The 21572-nt window shown below is 31.0% G+C and overlaps 1 protein-coding gene across 1 annotated transcript; it reads left to right on the top strand.

The window, feature by feature from the left end:
- Positions 1 to 696: 696 nt before the first annotated feature.
- On the top strand, positions 697 to 20669 carry LOC111710584 (uncharacterized). The gene is made up of 17 exons (XM_023484693.1): positions 697 to 730; positions 3283 to 3350; positions 4997 to 5053; positions 6377 to 6487; positions 6872 to 6926; positions 7941 to 7988; positions 10278 to 10335; positions 12128 to 12197; positions 12883 to 12956; positions 13702 to 13744; positions 14897 to 14964; positions 15172 to 15259; positions 17080 to 17157; positions 18030 to 18157; positions 18670 to 18733; positions 20133 to 20191; positions 20433 to 20669. Exons 1-17 carry the CDS (start codon positions 712 to 714, stop codon positions 20488 to 20490), a joined length of 1146 nt encoding a protein of 381 aa, XP_023340461.1. The 5' UTR covers positions 697 to 711; the 3' UTR covers positions 20491 to 20669.
- Positions 20670 to 21572: the final 903 nt, after the last annotated feature.

The following is a 21572-nucleotide window of genomic DNA, read 5'->3' as shown; positions in this document are numbered from 1 at the left end:
CTGCAATGCTTTAGGTCAGGACAGAGACAGATATGTAAAAGCTAAGAATTCTAAAAAAATAAAAATTAGAATATTTGTTTCAACTTCCGTTGAAAGGTACAGTGTACAGTGTACAGTGTACACTGTACACTGATACATTAATCAAAGTCTGACTGGCAATGCCTAATTTCGTCAGTTACTTCCTTTGATACAGGTTCAAGCAATACAATTCCCCCTAGGCAGTCCTTAATTGTTGGTCTTGTAAAATACAGTCTTTGGGCATGGATATAATTCTTGACCTTGGATACCTTCACATATTTGGACACGATGAAGAACTGTAAGGGAGGAGGGAGGGTGTCAGGTCATTGTACGCATTCACATACGCACATTCATGTGAATGTGAAGAAGTTGCGTAAACACCTGATTGCCTAGGTTGCGTACATACCATGGACAAGGTCATCTGTAGAAGCATTGGTCAGACCAGGCCAATATATTTCTCAAATATCAATCCAACAAATACCTGAAAATATTGCAGAATTTGTTCAGAAAATGAAAAAAGCAACGAAAAGCCCCAACAAAATTCAAATAATGATTTTTATTTTTAAAGTTTAGATTTTGCGATATAATTTGCCCACTGGGTATTGCCCGCTAAAAGTTTAAAATATATTGATAAATCCTGTTGTATCATTAGCATAATTATTATATTTGAAGGGTACCGTTGTGAATCAGGCAATGCCATCTTTGAACGGAGGTTTATCTAAAATTACATTAACAGTCCCTACAAGGGTGAAAATATTCTTCTTTTATTTTTTATTTATTACTTAATTCAAGACTTTAATGCATTTTTAATAAATCAAATTATTTTCGTAAAAAATCAATTTACTTTAGACCTATTTCATGTTTTTATCAACATTTTTGTAAACTAACATTGTAGTTAAAATGGCTTCTTAAACTTAATGGTATAACCCGGATAAAATATTACCCCCGGGCATTATCTCACATCACACCGCGCGGCGCGCACAAACTTACTCATAGGTTTACCCGTGCCTGTTCTTCGTACTTCGTACTTAGCAAATAAAGATAAACAGTTTCCAATATTTAAATCATAGAAAACCGACTCAAATCTCCAATAATAAAAAAATCGCATAAATATGTGATATTTATAGCGGTTATTTGACATGCCACGACTTTTGATATCAAGTAATCTTCTTTTATTCTTTTATTTCATGAAAAAAAACTTCTTATATCGACACTTATTAAATGACTTTATAATTCTGGTACTGCACCGTCTGATATATAAAAAGAAATGAAAGAATAAATAGTTTAAACTTCAAATACAGTTTTGGTCGAACAGGTTTTATACTCAATAATAATATGTGCTTCATTTTTATTTAACCTGAGGCAAGTAAAATAAATATATTTTAAAATCAAATTTTAATCTTTGTTTTGTAGAAGTATGTATATTGGACACATTTTAATAGTAAGTCCGCGGGCAGAACTCCCCTCCCTCAGTTTATCTTTATATTCATGATAAACCTAGCTATATATACTATATAGAAAGAGCAGGAAGGAAGGCGAGACAACTTGCAGTGTCCTAGTGTCCTAGCCCCACTTTCTGCATTTTTGTGGCCGAATATTCCTTCAAATGCTTGGTCTTGTAATAGTGTGTTCCTTAATGAGGCTCAGAATAAAATCGAGGCGGCTCGGTCTTGTAATATTGGGCTTCTTAATGAGGCTCAGATGCGGGATCGAGGAGGCTTGGTCTTGTAATATTGGGCTCCTTAATGAGGTTCAGACGATGGATCAAGAAGGCTCGGTCTTTTAATATTGGGCTCCTTAATGAGGCTCAGACGCAGGATCCAGGAGGCTCGGTTTTTTAGTATTAGGCTCCTTAATTAGACTCGGACGCAAAATCGAAGATGCTCGGTCTTGTAATATTTGGCTCCTTATTGAGGCTCAGACTCAGGATCAATGAGGCTCAGTTTTGTAATATTGGGCTCCTTCGCTCTGGTGTAGATCTTACAGATTCCACAAGAATAAATATGTTGTCTTATACGATATACATTATACAATATTCATTATACAATTTACATCCTCATTCCTGACATTCTTGAACTTCTTACCTCATAACCATTCTCATCCTTTATAATACTCATCATCTCTTTATTCATCAGGTTACTTCTATATACTTCTTATACCATCCTGATACTTCTTAGACCATCCTTATACTTCTTAGACTGCATCCTGATACTTCTTAGACCATCCTGATACTTCTTAAACCCTCCTGATACTTCTTGGACAATCCTTATACTTCTTAGGCCCTCCTCATACTATAAAAATAAGTTTTTTTCTTTTATAAATAGGCAATGCGCACAACGTTTATTACTAAGATGCACATTTTTTAGCTAAATTATTTGTTTTGTATATCTCAGAAAATAATGAAAAAATATAATATTTTTGTAAAATATTGTCACCTTGAAATACGGGTTGGTTTGGTTAAATATTATTCAACATATACCATTGTTTTGTAAATCTCTTCATATTGTAAAAAACGCGGTCAACGATTTAAAAACTATTTCCTGAAACTACTCAGCGGTCTATGAACCCACACAAGTCAAGTTATGTACTTATAAATTTAAAAACCGCCCCCCCTCCTCTATACATGTTTTGTACTTACAACTTTAAGAACCGCCCACTTATATACATGTTATTTACTTATAACTTTAAATACCACCCCTCCTCTATGCATTTTATGCATTTCTTGTAATATTTATACAGTCCCTTTAATTATTTGCATTTCTTGAAATATTTATACAGTCCCTTTAATTAATTGCATTTCTTGTAATATTTATACAGTCCCTTTAATTAATTGCATTTCTTGTAATATTTATACAGTCCCTTTAATTAATTGTATTTCTTGTAATATTTATGCATAGAATTTAACAGTTCTCAGATCAGGATAAAGGATACAAAATATACGTTGCTAATCCTAAATTACCTATTACAATGCTTAAAATAATATCAAATAACTAGATACTAAAATATTATTTAGCGTAATGCCAATTAATTCTTTAATGTTTATTTCTTTAGCACGCTCACTGTTGGTGTATTATAGGCATGCTTTTAGAAAATATTCTTTCGTGGTTTGATGTATTCACAAATTCTTTAAATAATCCCAGAATCCAAACCTGTTTTTCCTAATCCGGGAAATTTTGGTGCGCGCTATTTATTCATTGAAGTGATTCTAATACAAGATCTAGTAAACAAGATTTAAATATATCTTATAGTTTATTAATTGTTTAGACGCTGAACCTGATACTAACTTCATTCTTCGGCACGATAGCTGGCAGGATCCTGAATATATACTCCAGGTAGGTGTAGGTGTAGAATACTAAATATACTCCAGGTAGGTGAAGGAGTAGAATACTAAATATACTCCAGGTAGGTGTAGGAGTAGAACACTAAATATACTCCAGATAGGTGTAGGAGTAGGATACTATATATACTCCAGGTAGATGTAGGAGAAGAATACTAAATATACTCCAGGTAGGTGTAGGAGTATAATACTATTTACTCCAGGTAGGAGTAGGAGTAGAATACTAAATATACTCCAGGTAGGTGTAGGAGTAGAATACTAAATATACTCCAGGTAGGTGTAGGAGTAGAACACTAAATATACTCCAGGTAGGTGTAGGAGTAGGATACTAAATATACTCCAGGTAGGTGTAGGAGTAGAATACTAAATATACTCCAGGTAGGTGTAGGAGTAGAATACTAAATATACTCCAGGTAGGTGTAGGAGTAGGATACTATATTATCCAGGTAGGTGTAGGAGTAGAACACTAAATATACTCCAGGTCCAGGTAGGTGTAGGAGTAGAATACTATATATACTCCAGGTAGATGTAGGAGTAGAATACTAAATATACTCCAGGTAGGTGTAGGAGTAGAATACTATTTACTCCAGGTATGAGTAGGAGGAGTATACTAAATATACTCCAGGTAGGAGAGGAGGAGAATACTAAATATACTCCAGGTAGGAGTAGGAGTAGAATACAAAATATAATCCAGGTAGGTGTAGGAGTAGAATACTAAATATACTCCAGGTAGATGTAGGAGTAGAATACTATACTCCAGGTAGGAGTAGGAGTAGAATACAAAATATACTCCAGGTAGGTGTAGGAGTAGAATACTAAATATACTCCAGGTAGATGTAGGAGTAGAATACTAAATACTCCAGGTAGGTGTAGGAGTAGAATACTATACATACTCCAGGTAGGTGTAAGAGTAGAATACTATATATATACTCCAGGTAGGTGTAGGAGTAGGATACAATATTATCCAGGTAGGTGAAGGAGTAGATTACTATGCATACTCCAGGTAGGTGTAGGAGTAGAATACTATGCATACTTCAGGTACGTGTAGAAGTAGAATACTATATATACTCCAGGTAGGTGTAGGAGTAGAATACTATATATACTCGAGGTAGGTGTATAGGAGTAGGATACCATATATCAAATATACTCCAGGTAGGTGTATTGGAGTAGGATACCATATATATTATATATACTCCAGGTAGGTATATTGGAGTAGGATACCATATATATTATATATATTCCAAGTAGGTGTAGGAGTAGAATTCTATATATACTCCAGGTAGGTGTATATGAGTTGGATACCATATATATTATATATACTCCAGGTAGGTGTAGGAGTAGGGTACTATATACTCCATGTAGGTGTAGGAGTAGGATATGATATATACTCCAGGTAGGTGCAGAAGTAGGATACTTCATACTCCAGGTACATGCTCCTGTGTATAGATTACGTATTACTTAAATTAAGATAACGTTAAGTTTAATAAAACCATGTTTAAAACATTCCTTCGTAATATGAAATATTTATGTTTGTGGCATTATCGTTATCTTTTATTTGTTTACAGCTAGTCAAGGACAGAGTCTAAAACACATTAAGACTTTTTTTTCAAAAATATTTTTCTTTAAAACTTGATTTTTTAGGACACAGTTAGTTTGTTTGGAGTGTCGAGGGATGGGGAGGAAATAAGTTTTGTTCAGGTAAAAAAATATTTTTTTTTCAAAATTGCATAAATTTTCAAAATTATCAAAAAGTAGTGAGAAATATAGTGTAAAAAGTGACCCTATTAGGATAATGATAATCTTGGATAAGGAATCTTGAGGGATATTTTTAGGCTGTTAATATTGTTGTCCAGTGAGAACCAGAAAACTGTGGAATACATGTCGTCTTTACTGTTCCTTTTATTTAACCAATCTCGCAAAGGATTTGATGTAATTTGCAAATGTTAAAACTTAGACATTTCTAAAAATATCCTGAGTATTTTCTAAAAGAATTATAATTGTATATTATACAATTAAAGAAAAAAACAAGACTACTACAGTTAAACCCTAAATATTAAATACATCGAAAGAATTTATCAAATGTCGTCTTGACAATTTTTCAATGTTTTTTTTTCTATTTTCCGTAAATCTCAGTAATCTCAGCGAAAATAAATAAATAGCCATGAATATGCAGGAACAGTTTTATAGAGCTCCATATAATCATTTAATTAAAAAACTAAATATTTGCAACATTCTATTATCAGAAAGTGAAGAATACGACATTTGATGAATTCTTTCGATGTATGGCTTATTTAGGGTTTTACTGTAAAATATCAATGTTTTCTGGTTCTAACTGTATAATTATATGGTGGACCTAGGCTGGAATGCAGATCTCCTCCCAAGCATCTCTGCTGCTATTTTGATCGGGATGCCTTGATAGCATTCAGGGCATACAGGCCTGGTTTTAAGATTTGGATCTTTAAGATAGCTTAACAATATTTCAACCGGCATACATAAAAACATAAACCAAAAATGCTTCTATTTTATTTACTAATAAAAAATAATTGAAGAAAATTGCATCGTCTCTGCAGCATCGATTTAAAGATGTAAGGCTATGGGGCAGCCTGACACTTGTAAACATTTTATTTTATTTTTTTTGTGCACTATAATAAACTTTAAACGATAAATAAAATCCCATTTAATTATATCATGTTGGAACGCTTAGTGTACAGTATATACAGTTTGCAGATCATAAAGACTTTGTTCTGATGTACAGTAAAAACTGGAAAACTCTGAAATAGTAAGACGACTTTTAGACTCAAGTTATGACTTTAAATAGTGCAATGAATATTAGCCTCAGCAATTGAGCAATGTAAACAGACCCATTTCCCTTAATTCGTGATTTGAAAATATCTAGTAAAACTATTTATAACATCAACGAATAGATATAAAGTCGTCTTCCTATTCCATTGTTTTGTTTTCCGGTTATCACTGTACAAAGATTGTCTATATGTACAATGTTGTACATGAATAATATTGTAGGTGAAGGAAGGTGTTGACGTCTACTCCTCTCGTCATGGACCGTTCCTGTACATATCTCAGTACAATCTTGCAACACATATCATTACTATTAGTACAGATGCATTCTTGAAGGTAAAGGGATTTATGATGATTTCTGGTGCAATGAAACACTGGCCTTTAACTTTTTTTCTCTCACAAAAGTTTTTTTTCAACACTTTTTTGTTGTGAATCTCGGGATTAAGCATTAATCTCCATATTATGCAGACCTGGGGATAAGTTTAATTTCTCTTCGATATCCAGTGCGCAGTGGTGATCATACCCTGCAGAGATAACTTTAATTGAGGAATTAAGCCTTTAACCTCAAATTTAAAAGCACCCATATTGGATATCGAGATTAAATCTTCAAGAATATTGATACAAAACGGGGTATTAAAAAAAGAGACTAACTTACAATAAAAAATAATGAAGTTTTCCAAAAAATATTAGAAAGGTGGAAAACATAATGTTTTTTTTCAGTTCACCGAATCCTTGGGATCGCCTAAAGTCAAACTTATATTCGTCGCAAATACAGGTTAGTAAGTTTTTTAAATGTACTCATCATTTCTTTCTCACAAATATATAATTAAGCTATTAATTGGCACACCTTAAAGGAAATGTTTGCCAAAAATTGTGTTGCTAAGCATTTTTTGCGAAAATCATTTAAATGAATTTCATTACAAATCGATTCATAATATAATTGATGTTTGTAAATAACCACCCTTTAACTTTTCGCGAACACTCCCTTTAATACCGAATAATCGGTCCTGCTTCTCCCAATTTAACCAGATACCATTTCTAGACCTTTTATTTCTGAACCATTTCAAGATTTGTCGGAAGCTTAAAACTTTTGCATAATATCACGGGTTTGCTGTTAAATTAAAAATATCCCGAAATAAATTGCCTATTGCCTAACTCGAGTATGAACGAAGACTAATTTTACGCTTATTTATTACTCAATTACACAAGGTTTGCAAAATTTAAAGTGAACATTTTCTTTTTTCCTTATAAAAAAGTCTTTTAAGATTTTTCTTTTGTTTTTGTATTTTCTATTGAATGGTAAAAACGAGGTGTTGAATTATATAAAGACAGGAACCCCTCACGTGCAAACACAGGAGGATTTATTGTTAAATACTTGAACCAACTCAGAAACCGGTTATCAGCTGATATGGGTTAAACGAACCGGAAACCATTTTGTCTAAAGCTTGAACCTAAACTGGTTCTTTAACCCAGAGTTGAATTTCTTCTCAGCAGCGTTGTGAACTCAACTAAATCAAGCAAAAACTGTGTAGGCCTGTTTTAGGCCTGCAGGAGCTCTTGGTTTTTTAAATTTTTAATCGTTCATTTAAAAATCAAGAGAAACCAACAAACTATCGATTTTTATCAAACATCATAAAACCACTTACATCATTCATGTTATTATTTTATCATTTTTATTATTATTATTATCGTCATTTTTATTATTAATATTATTATTATTATTATTATTATTATCATTATTATTATTAATATAATAATTTTTACTATGTTCATAATTATTTTATTTTAGGCCGATGTGGATCCACGCTGTTAGCTCAAATGTTTGAAAACTTGTCAGGTCTGCTTCTTTTAAATTCGAAATAATTTTAGAAAAAATACCAAATTGGAGTAGATACTTTAATATTCCAAAATATATGCAGAGTCAATGTAATCCCACTTCCGTAGACGGAATTATTAAAAACACTTAAAGGGACTGTATGCGTAATTTCAAGAAACACTAAATTCAAAGATTGCAATGTCTGATTTACAATGGTACCCACTAAAGCTAAATTAGAGTAAATTAGATATCCGTTTAAAAAAAAAAACTGTGAGCTGTTTTTTGTGGTTTCTCTGCAAAAGTGACTTGCGCATTTCTTGCTTATACGAAACAACGCAGAAATTATCAGAAATAAACAGAGATAAAAATCAGGGTAACTCCCATAAACTCGAGCATATTAAAGGTTCCTTTGTAAATCGGGCAGTACCATCTTTGCATGGAGGGATTAACCTTAGAATTAACCTGACAGAGGCCAAATTTAAAGAATTTGATCTGCGGATTAAATTTAAGACGCGGATCAAATATGGTTGATTCCACTTAAAATTCCAAGATTTAACCCGGCGCTCAATTGAAACTGGTTTTTAGCGGATTTGAGACGTGGCTCAAATTAATTAAACTTGGACTCAGTCCATTTAGCACTAGAAAAATAATTAGTAAATTGCTCCTTAAATAAAGACAAGAATTACCAACCACTAGTAATAAATTCAAATCAATTTGCTGGTAAAATACAAATAATACGACCACAGAGATAAATACAGTTAGACTAGTGGGTAGATAAATTATGCATATATGTATACAATATATATATTAATATGTATATGTGAGTGTATATATCACGTATAAAAAGTTAAAATATTCAAAACATATTCATCATTGCTAAAATAGCTAGAGAGTCAGAGATATAGAGAGTAAATCATTTATTAGAAATACTTTTTAAGCGTTTAGAATTTAAGTAGGTGGTTAATATTTTAATAAGAAAAAAGGCAAAACAAACAAAATCAAAAATATTTGCTTTATCTGAACAGTGAACGAACTGTCTTTAAAATTTAAAATATTTTATTTATTTAACACTGGTACATTTACATTTATAAAATCATTGTAGAAAAACAAAACAAAAAATTATTATTTCAATTAAATAAATAGTAAAGAATAGAAATGAAAGGTCATGTATGTAATCTAACTTAAACCAGTTTTCTGGTAAAATACATTAAATGCATCTGAGAAAACAGAATACAACGTATTAGGAAGCTTATTAGATCAAAATGTTTGCCGACAACTTGAGGGAGCAAATTTAACTTGTGGTTTTTAACAATTTTTTAATTTTTTTTATATCGTTAGAACTGACGAGGATCAACCCAGACTGAAATATATTTTCAATAAATGTGGAACTCCTTTTTTTACTCTACAGAGGTTTGGTCCAGCACCATCACCGAATTTTTAATCAAATTTAACTGATTGGTTCTTTTCATAGCATGAGCTGTGAAGTTCGAACCCAATTTTACAAATTGAATATAAAATTGATATTTTTTGTAGAAGAATGGGGCTTAAATGAAAAAGTAGAAAAAGATGTAGATGATTGAATTATAGACCAAAACAACGTTAAATATAAATTGACGGAACCGAATGTGTATCGCTCGGTTAGTCGAGATTGCGATGTACAATGTTTTCTGCTTCATCTGTATATGTAAAGTTGATCTGTAAACACTAAACTTATATATTGTTGTTTTTTCGAATTAAGTTAATTCGTTCTGAATATTTGAAAGATTCGATCGATAAGAAACAAAGATCATAAAAGTTCTAGTCAGCTGTCTTTCACTGTCGTAGCTCTTCATCAATTTAATCAATTTAATCAATTTAATCAATTTAATCAATTTAATCAATTTATATATATGGAATTGCCACAAACTTATAATATTTGATCTAAAAGTATTAATAGTTTGAAATATCTAAGCTATGATATAGGGATTGGAAAATCAGAGTTTGTGGCAAAGACTCAATTTCCTTTATCGTTGAATTCATTTGTTGTAGATTAGTGTTATCTCTTACAAAAGCAATTCAACCTCTGAACAAAGCAAACAATTCAACCATCTTTAGTTTAAATATTAGTCATGGAGAATTTTAAGGAAAATCATTGTTAAACGTTAAATAAACATTAAACATTATCTAAATTAAAATATTTTCATCCATCTTCTTTAATACAAAAATTTAACTTTTCTATGCTAATTCGAAACCTGGCTCTACTAAAAAGAAAAATCTAGAAAGTTCTAGTTTAATCAAATATAAAAATATAATTGAGAACTTATATTTCAGGTTTGAAGGTGTTATCTGAGCCCCACAGTATTCTCACCCTTCTTCTACTGTATAACAGGAATATTAACAGAATCAATTTTTTTCATTAAAAAACCTAAAATTTCCAAAATTTTTAAAAAAAAACCTAAAAATTAATTGAATTAATCGAAAACATTCTCGAATTTATATTAAGCTTGAACTTCAAGCATCTTATAGAGTTCTATTTTTTTGTAATTTTGACATCATAGTAACTAAACACTCATAATTCAATTATATAATTCTTAGTCCTGATTAATATGATCTACATATTGCCGGTTCAAATTTGAACCATCGATTTAAAGTTAATGATTTAGGAAGTATTTGAATCGGTGATTCAAATTTTCCCCTGCGGTTCAGCGACCCTGCAAATTCATTAAATTCGATCTCTGATCCCTTAAACCTTTGTCGTCGTCGTCAAATAGATTATCAAGTACAATAGGCGGCAACAGAGAAATGGACCAATTATACACGACGTCACAAGTGTCAAATAAAACAAGGAAAACGAAGTGTTCTCATATTATTTGACATGTTTTCTCCAAGATTAAATAAAAAAATGTAAAAACTGAAAATAAAAAAACACATCAAATTGCACTTTTTTCACTGTAATTGATAAGCTCTTTATTCTAAAATTATCACTATTATTAATAATTTTGTCGGACACAAAAACTGAGTTGACACTTGTGGCGTTAGAATACAGCTGTACTGAGAGTGTACAAATTCTACGTTGCCATCTATTGTACTAGAATCTATTTGGTCGTCGTTATTGAATAATTTTTAAAAAACCGATTGTTAAAATCATCTCTCAATAATGAATAATCTATAAGGATTTTAAAGATTGAATTTGCGCTGTTGCTGATAAAATATGAATAGTAAAGGTTCATGTTTATGTTTATCTTACTTTGACGTCATGACTGGTTCATGTTTATGTTTAACTTACGTCATGACTGGTTCATGTTTATGTTTAACTTACTTTGACGTCATGACTGGTTCATGTTTATGTTTAACTTACTTTGACGTCATGACTGGTTCATGTTTATGTTTAATTTACTTTGACGTCATGACTGGTTCATGTTTATGTTTATCTTACTTTGACGTCATGACTGCACAACATTTTTAGACTCTTATTCATCTGTTTACAATATTCGTCACTCGACACAGTGTATTTTCTATTAAAGGTTTGAAAATTAAATATGGATATGTTATCTTGAGTCACACTCGTTTAGTCAGATGTAGCTTAATTTTCGGTTTAAGTTTCATAAGAAAACATTGCATTTTTAATTCTAAATAAAAAATAATAGAATGCGCGGAAGATGATTAGAAAAAGAAAAAGAAAATGAAATGTCCAATCTATGAAATGTGTACTTTATGAAATGTCCAATCTATGAAATGTGTACTCTATGAATTGTCCAATCTATGAAATGTCCAATCTTTGAAATGTCCAGTCTGTGAAATGTCCAATCTATGAAATGTCCAATCTATGCAATGTCCTGTCTTTGAAATGTCCAATCTATGAAATGTCCAACCTATGAAATGTCCAATCTATGAAATGTCCAATCTATGAAATGTCCAATCAATGAAATGTCCAATCTTTGAAATGTCCAATCTTTGAAATGTCCATTCTATGAAATGTCCAATCTATGAAATGTCCTATCTAAATGTCGAAAAAATGTCCGATCTATGAAATATTTATTATAATCAAAACATGCTCATAATATAATTCATTGTACTTTCAAGAATTATCTCTCTTCGATGATTTAGCAATAAGCATCCATGTTTTAAAATGTGAAGAATAACAATATTTGTATAATCCTAAAATTGATGTATTTGTAAAGAGGAATAATAACAGAGGAAAGATACAGGCTTCTTACTTACTCAATACTCAAGACTCTAGTTACCTTTAAGGTAAAATAAACTGATTGCTCGCATGCAACTCTAATTTTCTAATACCTATATGTTTGCAACCTGATGATGATAAACCTCTGATATTTCTCAAATTAAGTGGTAAAACTAGCAAATTGGAATTTTAAAGATTTACATCATCAGGTTTCAAAGGTATAAGGATTAGAAGATTAGAGTATGCATTTAGTTAGTTCTTTTATCGTTTTTGATTCTCCAGAATGCAGGAGAGAACAGTTCAAATCCCTGATTTATCGCCGACCTGACACTCAGTGCCAAGTCTAGGTTATAAACATGGATTGAAACTTTCCTCCCCTGTATTTTTGGATTCAATTCTGGTTTTCTCAACAATACATAAATAATAAATATCAAATCTATTCAGAGCTTCTTCTTGATTTGTTATATTTTTCAAAACTAATCATTTTCTAAATTAATATTTAATTTTAATTTAATATAATGAGCTGTTCAATTTTTCAGATATAAAAATTTGGGGGCAAAAAATGTATTTAGAATAGAAAAAATAGTTTTGTAAAGTAAAATTGAGACCAGTTGGAGAGAAGCACTTCTTAATTTGACTTAATTCAATCATACTTTTAAAATTTAATTTAATCTAAATTGATTAGACTTTTAAAATCTATTTTTGAGTTAAATAATACATTTTTATTTAATTTAATCTAATTCTTTATCCCAGGATGAATCAATCCATACAATAGTGATCAAGCCGGTGTTCAAGTGTACTCCACAAATCAAGATGTTCAGTCAAATGTAAGATTATTTTTATTTATAACAATCTAGATAACAAACTTTTAATTCAAATTTTGAGGTTTGAATCTATAACATACTGTCAAATATGCATCAGGTTGATTAATGCAAAATTTGAATTCAACACTCATTATGTTTCAATATATATCATATGTTGTATCTTTTTTTCCATTGAGGTTTAGGCATAAATTTATTCATTCATCATCTTTTAATGCATCATGTTTTTTTATTCTTGCATCATTTTAACTGTGCATCATTATGATTCATGCATCATTTTGATTGATGCATCATTATGGTTCCTGCATCTATCATTTCGATTGATGAATTATTATTATTGATGCACCATTATTACTGAGCATCATTATAATTGATGATGCACAATTATGGTTCATGCATTATAATTGATGCACCATTAGGATTGATGCATCAGTTTGATTGATGCATCATTAAGATTCATGCAGCTTAATGATGCATAAATATTGATTCATTTTATGTTATGATTGACTTAAAGTTTTGAGATTTTCTAAATGTCAACCATTATTAAAAAGGATTTAATGGATGAAAACTTAATAATTATTAATTAGATATTTTAATGTCAAAAATTGTATTTTGTTAATAAATAATACTTTTCCTGTATCTTTGCATCTTGTGTATTTAAATCCTTCAAATCACAAACTTGAAATGAAATTTTTATCTCATTTCTTTTTAAAATTTTTTTTTTTTTTCAAAATAAAATGTAATTTTTTAGGTTTCCTGGCAGCAAGATCATTTTCCTGTACAGAAATATTAAGGAAATTTATCAGATTTTTTGAGAATTTTTAACCAGTCACTCTGGACTCTTGAGTCTCGGGTCCATTCACGTAAAAATGCACTTTTAAAAAAAGATTTCGCTCCTTTATAATTACTACTCATGAATTAAACAAAATAAAAGTAGCAGATTGAAAAGTAGCAGATTGAAAAGTAGCATATAGAAAGGGGGGGGGGGACTAGTCTGGAACATGGGAGAGGATGATTTAAATAATATTATTACAAACACCTCAGTCTTTAAAAGTGTTTGGCCCCATGCCCTTCCCCCTTATTTGAAGTCTATTCAACTCTTTTGTGGCCACATATGATGATAAGCTTTGATCTTTTGCATAGGGTCGAACAAATTATGTACAGGGTGAGTCAAAAAAAAGTGTGATTTGCGGCGCCTGGTCCAAAATTTTACCTTTTTGTGCATCTCTCCTGTGTGGTTATTTTTCAATATTTTTAAAAAACTTGAAATTTTTTTGGTACTCCAATGGCCTTAAAGAAAATCCGCGAACCTTTTTTTCTCTCAAAATCAAAAGTTCAGAAAAGCAAAAATGTGTATAAAAATTATTTCTATCAAAATCTAAATTTTTTTAAAGATTCAATCACAGAAAATTTGCAAAATTGTAAAAAGAAAATTTGCAATTTTTATTTCTGGTCTAATTTTTAAGGAAAATGTATTTACATTTTCTAGTTCCTTTCTTCTTTGTATATTCTAAAGTATTAAATATACGCGGTTCAGTTGAAAACTTAAGAACCATTGAAAAACAATTTGTCCGTAAAAATCATACCATAACTGAAAATTTTCTAATTACATTTTTGAAAATTTTCTGAGATTCTGTGATTCAGTCTTTTTAAAATTTTAGATTTCAATGGAAACAACTTTTTTAAACATTTTTGTTTTTCTGTTCTTCTGATTTTGAGAGAAAAAAGGTTGTCCGTTTTTTTTTGGGCCATTACATAACCAAAAAATAATTACTAATTTTCAAAAATTATTGATAAAACACCATACAGGAGAGTTGAACAAAAAAAGCTACAATTTTGCACTAGGCGCCGCAAATGACACTTTTTTTTACTCACCCACTATTTTTGTTCCCATGCAAAAAGAATCAGCCTATTTTTATTGATTGATTTAAGTTTGATGAATTTAGGATAACGTCGACTCATTCATGCGCGTCATGATCAGCTTCAGCAGATACGCTTTCTTATTTGCAGGTAAACAAATAATGTAAACAAATAATGTAAACAAATAATGTAAACAAATAATGTAAACAGTTAATTGTAAACAAATAATGTAAACAAACGATGTAAGCAAGCGATGTAAACAAATAATGTGAACAAGTAAAATTGTAAACAAACATGTAAACAAATAATGTAAACAAATAATGTAAACAAAATATGTAAACAAGTAATGTAAACAAACAATGGATGAGATGCTAGGGTACTGGATCAACGACCTCCCCCTCCCCTCCCCCGCGAACCAGTACAGATGGGCCAAGGATCCTGCCTTGTTGGTGAGTTTCTTCGTTGCTTCTTATATACAAGAAATGCGCCAGTCAATTCCGCAGAAAAACCGCAAAATAAAATACTGTTTAAAGAAACAAAAACATGGATATCTATTTCATACTTGATAAGACGAAACTTTCGAGGGTGGGTACAGTTGTAAATCTTTGGATGATGGGTCCCTTTAAATTACGCTTACATCCCTTTAAGCAATTCATAAAAAGAATTACAGTTTGCTTGCTTTTAAAATCTGTCGAAATTATGTAAGCCGGGATTTTTACTTCTTACTCTTTGTTTGTTTGAGGTTTAAATTCCAGATTTCTTATCAACAACTAAAAAAGGGATTTCAGATTTTGCATTTAATCCGAAAACAAACAAAAAAGTAAAAATATCCTACTAAATAATTACATAAGGTATGTAAGTTTATTTAATTAAGTAAGGATATTTAAAACTTATTTTAACTATATTCCCAACCAAGTCACGGGCAGTCATAGTACATTTGAATTTCCGAGCCGGGTCAACCTTTCCGGTACCAGTTTGTACTGTATCGCCCGGACATTGGGGAAATAAAGCAGACACTCAATAGGACTAGCCGGTGCAACAAGGTTGACGCAGTCAGACATTAGGTTTAATTTACTTTTTCTAATGGGTCATAAATATTAAAATTGACAATTTTAATTTAGGGTTCCATGGAATTCATAACACCCACTTGAGGACTCTGATTATGCTTACTAATATTGAAGGCTATGAGAAAACCCCTAATTATTACATCCCATGTAAAAACCCTACAATTTACATAACATATATATTATAGTGTAAACAGTTTTATCCTTTTTCTTTGAATGGAAGTTTGCAAAAAGGATTATTTTACACTTTTGCACATTATTTCAAATTTAACTCTCAATGGGGAAAATTCATCCGCAAAACGACGACACGGTGGAATTAAATGATATTTGTGTCCCGAGAGACCGGGCCCGGTACAGTTAACCTGAGTTTGGAATGATTTACTGATTTATCCAAGGTTATAATGCAAGGAAAGTTAATTGCAGTTGCGTATACTCTGCGTTCAAATTAAAATCAGTTCTCTCTGGGCGGAATTTGTAAACAAGGATAATTTTGATAATTAACATAATATTTTTCTATGGCCAGAATATTTCTTTGATTTTTTTATGTGAAAAATGGATCCCATATCAGGCTTCGACATCCGTATTGTGTTTACATTACCGCCCAGAGACAGTACACTGCAGTGCAAAAGATGCGTACACCTCTGAAATAACTTTCCTTGAATTATAACCGTGATTTATCTATCTATATATAATAAAGTTTTAATCTTTCTTTGTCATTCTCTTTGTTTGTCCGATCATAACTTGGGAACCCCTGGACCGATTTGCCTTAATTTTTTATTGGGGAAGTCAGGAGATCCAAAAGAGTGTTCCAAGCTAAGTTTTGACATTCTTTATTGAGTGGGTAGACTTTTAGATGGAAAAATAGCTAAAATCGTAATTTACGTTAAAGCACAGGTAAACGGTGGGACTAACAATGACTACCCTGGTCAACGCTGGGTTCCAAAGATATCTCTGTTTGCTTGTCCGATCATAACTCGGGAACCCCTCGACCAATTTGCCTCACATTTTGATGAGGGAACTCAAAAGAGCAACGGGAATGTTCTTAGCTCGGTTTTGAGATTATGAGTTGAGTAGGTTGACTTTAATCGGGAAAAATAACTAAAATCGTAATTTACGACAAGGGGCGTGTAAACGGTGGGACTAACTATGACTCCCCTGGTCCACGCTTGGTTCCCAAGCTAGTTTATTAATATTAATAATTCTAGAATGGATTGACCCTGGCATCTGCTATTGGATTCAACTGGTGTTGTACAGTTGCCTGTATCAAAACATTTATTCAGGAGGTAAACAACAAAATTCAGACAAATGTACAGATGTACAGTTGTACATTTTGTTGGTTTATAGATGTAAAAATGTACAAATGTACAGCTGTACAATTTGTTGGTGTAAAGATGTACAAATGTACAAATGTACAGTTGTACACTTTGTTGGTTTATAGATGTACAAATTAAAGATGTACAGTTATACACTTTGTTGGTGTAAAGATGTACAAATGCATAGATTTACAGTTGTACAGATTAAAAATGTACAAGAGATTAACAGATGTACAAAATCATAAATGTACCAGTTTACAGATCTAGTGCATAGCTTACTTTAAAAAGATGCACAGTTTACATATTCACAATTTACAGTACAGTTTACATTACACAGATGTATTGTTTATAGCTTATAGATGTACATTGTACAGTTTACAGATATTCGGATGCTAAATGGCCACAGATATACAGATTCAAAAATGTACAGATGTACAGATGTATCAAAATTCAAAATACAAAATGTGGAGCTACTAGATGAAAAGAAATTACTGTTTTATAGATGTGTCAGCGTACATTATAAATATGTCGATAACACAAAGATCTATTAAGATTAATTATAAATATTGTATTCATCAATATTCTAACTTATACATTTTGTCAACTTCCCTCTAAAAAAAATAGTTTATATTCTCAACAATTCTCGAAAACTGTGATATTTTCACAAAAATTCGACCTAAACTCCTCTTTTGTAGCATATGTTACGTACGCTCCCAAAAAAAAAGTTTCTGAGCTGTCCCAGTGCGTTTTAGTCAAAGGTAAAACAAGTCCTAGCTTCATCTCCTTAGTTCTGCTTTCATACATACATATAGAAAAACAAATTGATAAACTTGATATTGCAGGGGTTGGACGTGTTGCACATGGATTACAAGGAGCTGGTCTCCAAGCATGAAGAGAGCTGGAAAGTTCTAGCAACCTTCTCCCAGCTTCCACAGACTACAGAGGGGAAACCTCTAGAAGCATACAACAAGTAGGAGCAACAAAAACAGCTTTTGTAAAATAATTTTAATTCAAGTCGTTTTTTCTTCCTTCAGGCAATGTTTGAAAAGTAAGTCTGACAGTCTCCTTAAGTATTTTAACTTTAACGCGAAAAAGAACGATTTCGAATATGTCGTCTTTTTTCAATGGGTTTTATACTATTATACCTAAATCTCAGTAATTGTAAAAATAAATAAGTAGCCATGAAATATGCAGGAACAGGTTTAAGAGTTCCATATAATTATTTAATTAAGGAACTAAATATCTGCAACATTCTATTACTAGTAGGTTTAGAAAACGACATTTTATAAATTCTTTTGATCTCTTCGGAGTTAAAAGTTAAACTGTTTAAGATATATTTCAGATATCTTCGTTTTACTATCTGAAAATATTTGCAAAGCTATTTAATTTTTTGGTCTCTTCTTAATTTCTCTAAAAGAAATTATTTTAAAAGTATGGGTTTGAAGAAAAAAATATTTTTAAAAATGTTTGACTATGTTCTAGGGATTCTCAAGCAGGAGCATTTCTAAGCAGGGGCGTTCTTTCTACAGCGAGAATTAAGAAGAAGGTATTTTTTTATCCATTTGAATAGATAAATTCACATCAAATACACATTTTTATCCACATCCAATATGCATTTTAACCTCATCTAATGAACTTTTTATCTAACCTTAATCCACATCAAATAAACGTTAATTTTATCAATGAAATCAAATATGAATTTTTTATTAAAAATAAACATTATTTATGAACATTAAATATACATTTTAAACCACATCAAATATATCTACATTTGTATCCACATCAAATCTGTACATTTTCATCCATTTTTGATATCTATTTTTTCCATTTTTAAATATATATTTTTATCTACATCAAATATACATTTCTATCAAGTAAAAAACTTTTACGATTTAGAATTATTGATTAGATTTAAATGCCATCTGAACAGAAATAGCATACATCCACTGCATACATTCTGTTTCTAAACCAGAAATATTTATTTTTTAAAATATTGAATATTGTTTGGTAACCATCAAAGTTAAAATTTATTTTATTTCAAAAAAACATATCCAAAATATACATTTCTGGTTAAAAATCGTTTTAAAATCGAGGGATTCAATGATAACCCCGATTAAGAGCGAAGCCCAAGGATTTTTCAGTAAATTTTATTCTTATTTATGATTTTTTTTATTCCCAATCATCATTCCTTTGTACCATTTCTAAATTACCATTTTTTCTTAAAGAATGCATTCTTAAAAATGTTCCATGTTTGATATAAATGGCATTGATGCATGACCCTGAAGTAAGCTAACTGCAGAGTTATAGTTAAGCCTAACTACATGAAGTCTAAGTTTGGGACTAAAAGGGGTTTAACATTTTGAGTAATTGCGTAACCTAAACCAGTGTGCAGGTATTTGACGCCAAAGTTTAGTTCCGGTTTTGTATTTCATATCCTGTTTTTGTGAGATCCTTTACGCATATTAAACATTTTAAAAGTTTGGAATTGTTAATTTCATAAAACAAACAAATTAAGCTCTATAGAAAACTTTTGTGTTAAAAAGTGTAATTTGATAATTCAATTTGAACGTATATCGTATCAAGATTATGAAATTCTAAAACTTACATTTTTGATAATTTTACTTTGGAAATTTCGGAAGGCTTTTGCTGATATTTCATTGTCTGTTGTCGAATGTACTAATAACGGTAATACAAGTCGTCTTTATTTATTCTAATAACGGTAATACAAGTCGTCTTTATTTATTCTAATAACGGTAATACAAGTCGTCTTTATTTATTCTCAACTTTCATAAATCCTATTGTTAATCCAAAAAAGATATTTTTGAAATGTGTCCTTAACATTTTTAGATTTTAGATTAATTTAGATTAGATTTAACATTTTTAGATTTATTTTTTAATAATATTTCTCTAAAAGCAAAGAAGATAATATTATTTTGTCTGTTTAGGAGCAAGCTATAATAGACCTGGAGATACAGAAACTTTTGACTGCCTTTAACCTTCTCAGGTATAGTGTTTGGAGTACCTTGTTCAAGTCGTTTTTCAACATTTAGTGATGTTTTGCTTCAAGCTGACTCCATAAAATATACAAGGCCTAATATATCTTTCTAAATTTGATTTTAAAGTGTTTTGTTCAGATATTATTCAGAATTGAGGCTCCGACAGAATAAGTAGATATACAGAATTAACATTTTGTACAGTGTAGTTTTGAAAAAATGGAAGACGACCATATATTAATTAATGTTTAGGCCGGTCCAGGAGGAACTAGAGAGTATACGAGGAGTTCTGGACAAGGAAAATGATTGACAATTAAATTCAGCTCGAGAGTCCGGATAGTTCGTACAAAATTGACTTCCGGTTTCTTCTCGAGATCATACAAACTTCCGGTTAAATCTGGAACACAAAATGTGAGTTCCTTCTAACATCTAGCGAAAAATGGACTTCCTGCTACATCTAGCAAAAAAGGACTTCCAGTTTCACTTTAAAAACACTAAATAGAACTTCCTGATACATATTGAACCCAACCATGTACATTGTACATCCTGTTCCATCCAGGCGAAATAAGATAACTTCCGGTTTGATTTTCAGAACTCAGCCAAGAACATCCGGTTATTACTGGAACTCAAACAGGAACTTCCTGTTACTACTGGAACTCAAAACAGGAACTTCTTGTCACGCCTGGAACTCAAACAGGAACTTTCCGTTACTCCTGGAACTCAAACAGGAACTTCCTGTTACTCCTGGAACTCAAACAGGAACTACCAGTTAAGGCTAGAAAAACCCGAATTTCCTGTAATTATTGAACCTTCAGATTACAAATGTGTTCTTGTGGTTGCATATTGTGAAGAAAATACTTGAATGCTAGAAACCTGAACTGTAATTCTTGTAATTTACCCGTTCTTCTACCTTACTCTCTACCCTCTTCTCTCTCTTTGTTTTTAGAAAAAAAATGGCGCTTAGTTGAGATTGTGTAACTACAGAAATCAAGAAAATATTGAAAAGTGATTCGTTTAATCATTGCAACTATAGTCAATCAAGAAATTCGACAACAACCCTTATGTAAATTTGTACAAAATACATTGTACATGCATGTTAGGAATGTATATATGTAAACTGTACAGTTTAAAATATTATTTGATCAAAATGTTTGATTACACTTGTAACTAAACACAACTTCTCTAACTCTGATTGCACATATGGACAATTAATATGTTGTACATTGATAAGTTGTTACTTTCGGTACATACTGAGCATATTTAGATTTTGTACACTGTACACTGTACAATGTACATTTACAAAGTATTTTTTTTCTAATTATTTCATGAAAAATGTATATTTACATTTTTATTTTTATTTACTTTAATTCACGTAAAATCATCCTTTGAAAA

The sequence above is a fragment of the Eurytemora carolleeae genome, unplaced genomic scaffold (genome assembly GCF_000591075.1).
Source record: "Eurytemora carolleeae unplaced genomic scaffold, Eaff_2.0 scaffold677, whole genome shotgun sequence".
Lineage (NCBI taxonomy): Eukaryota > Metazoa > Arthropoda > Copepoda > Calanoida > Temoridae > Eurytemora > Eurytemora carolleeae.
This window is presented reverse-complemented; position numbering and strand designations above follow the sequence as displayed.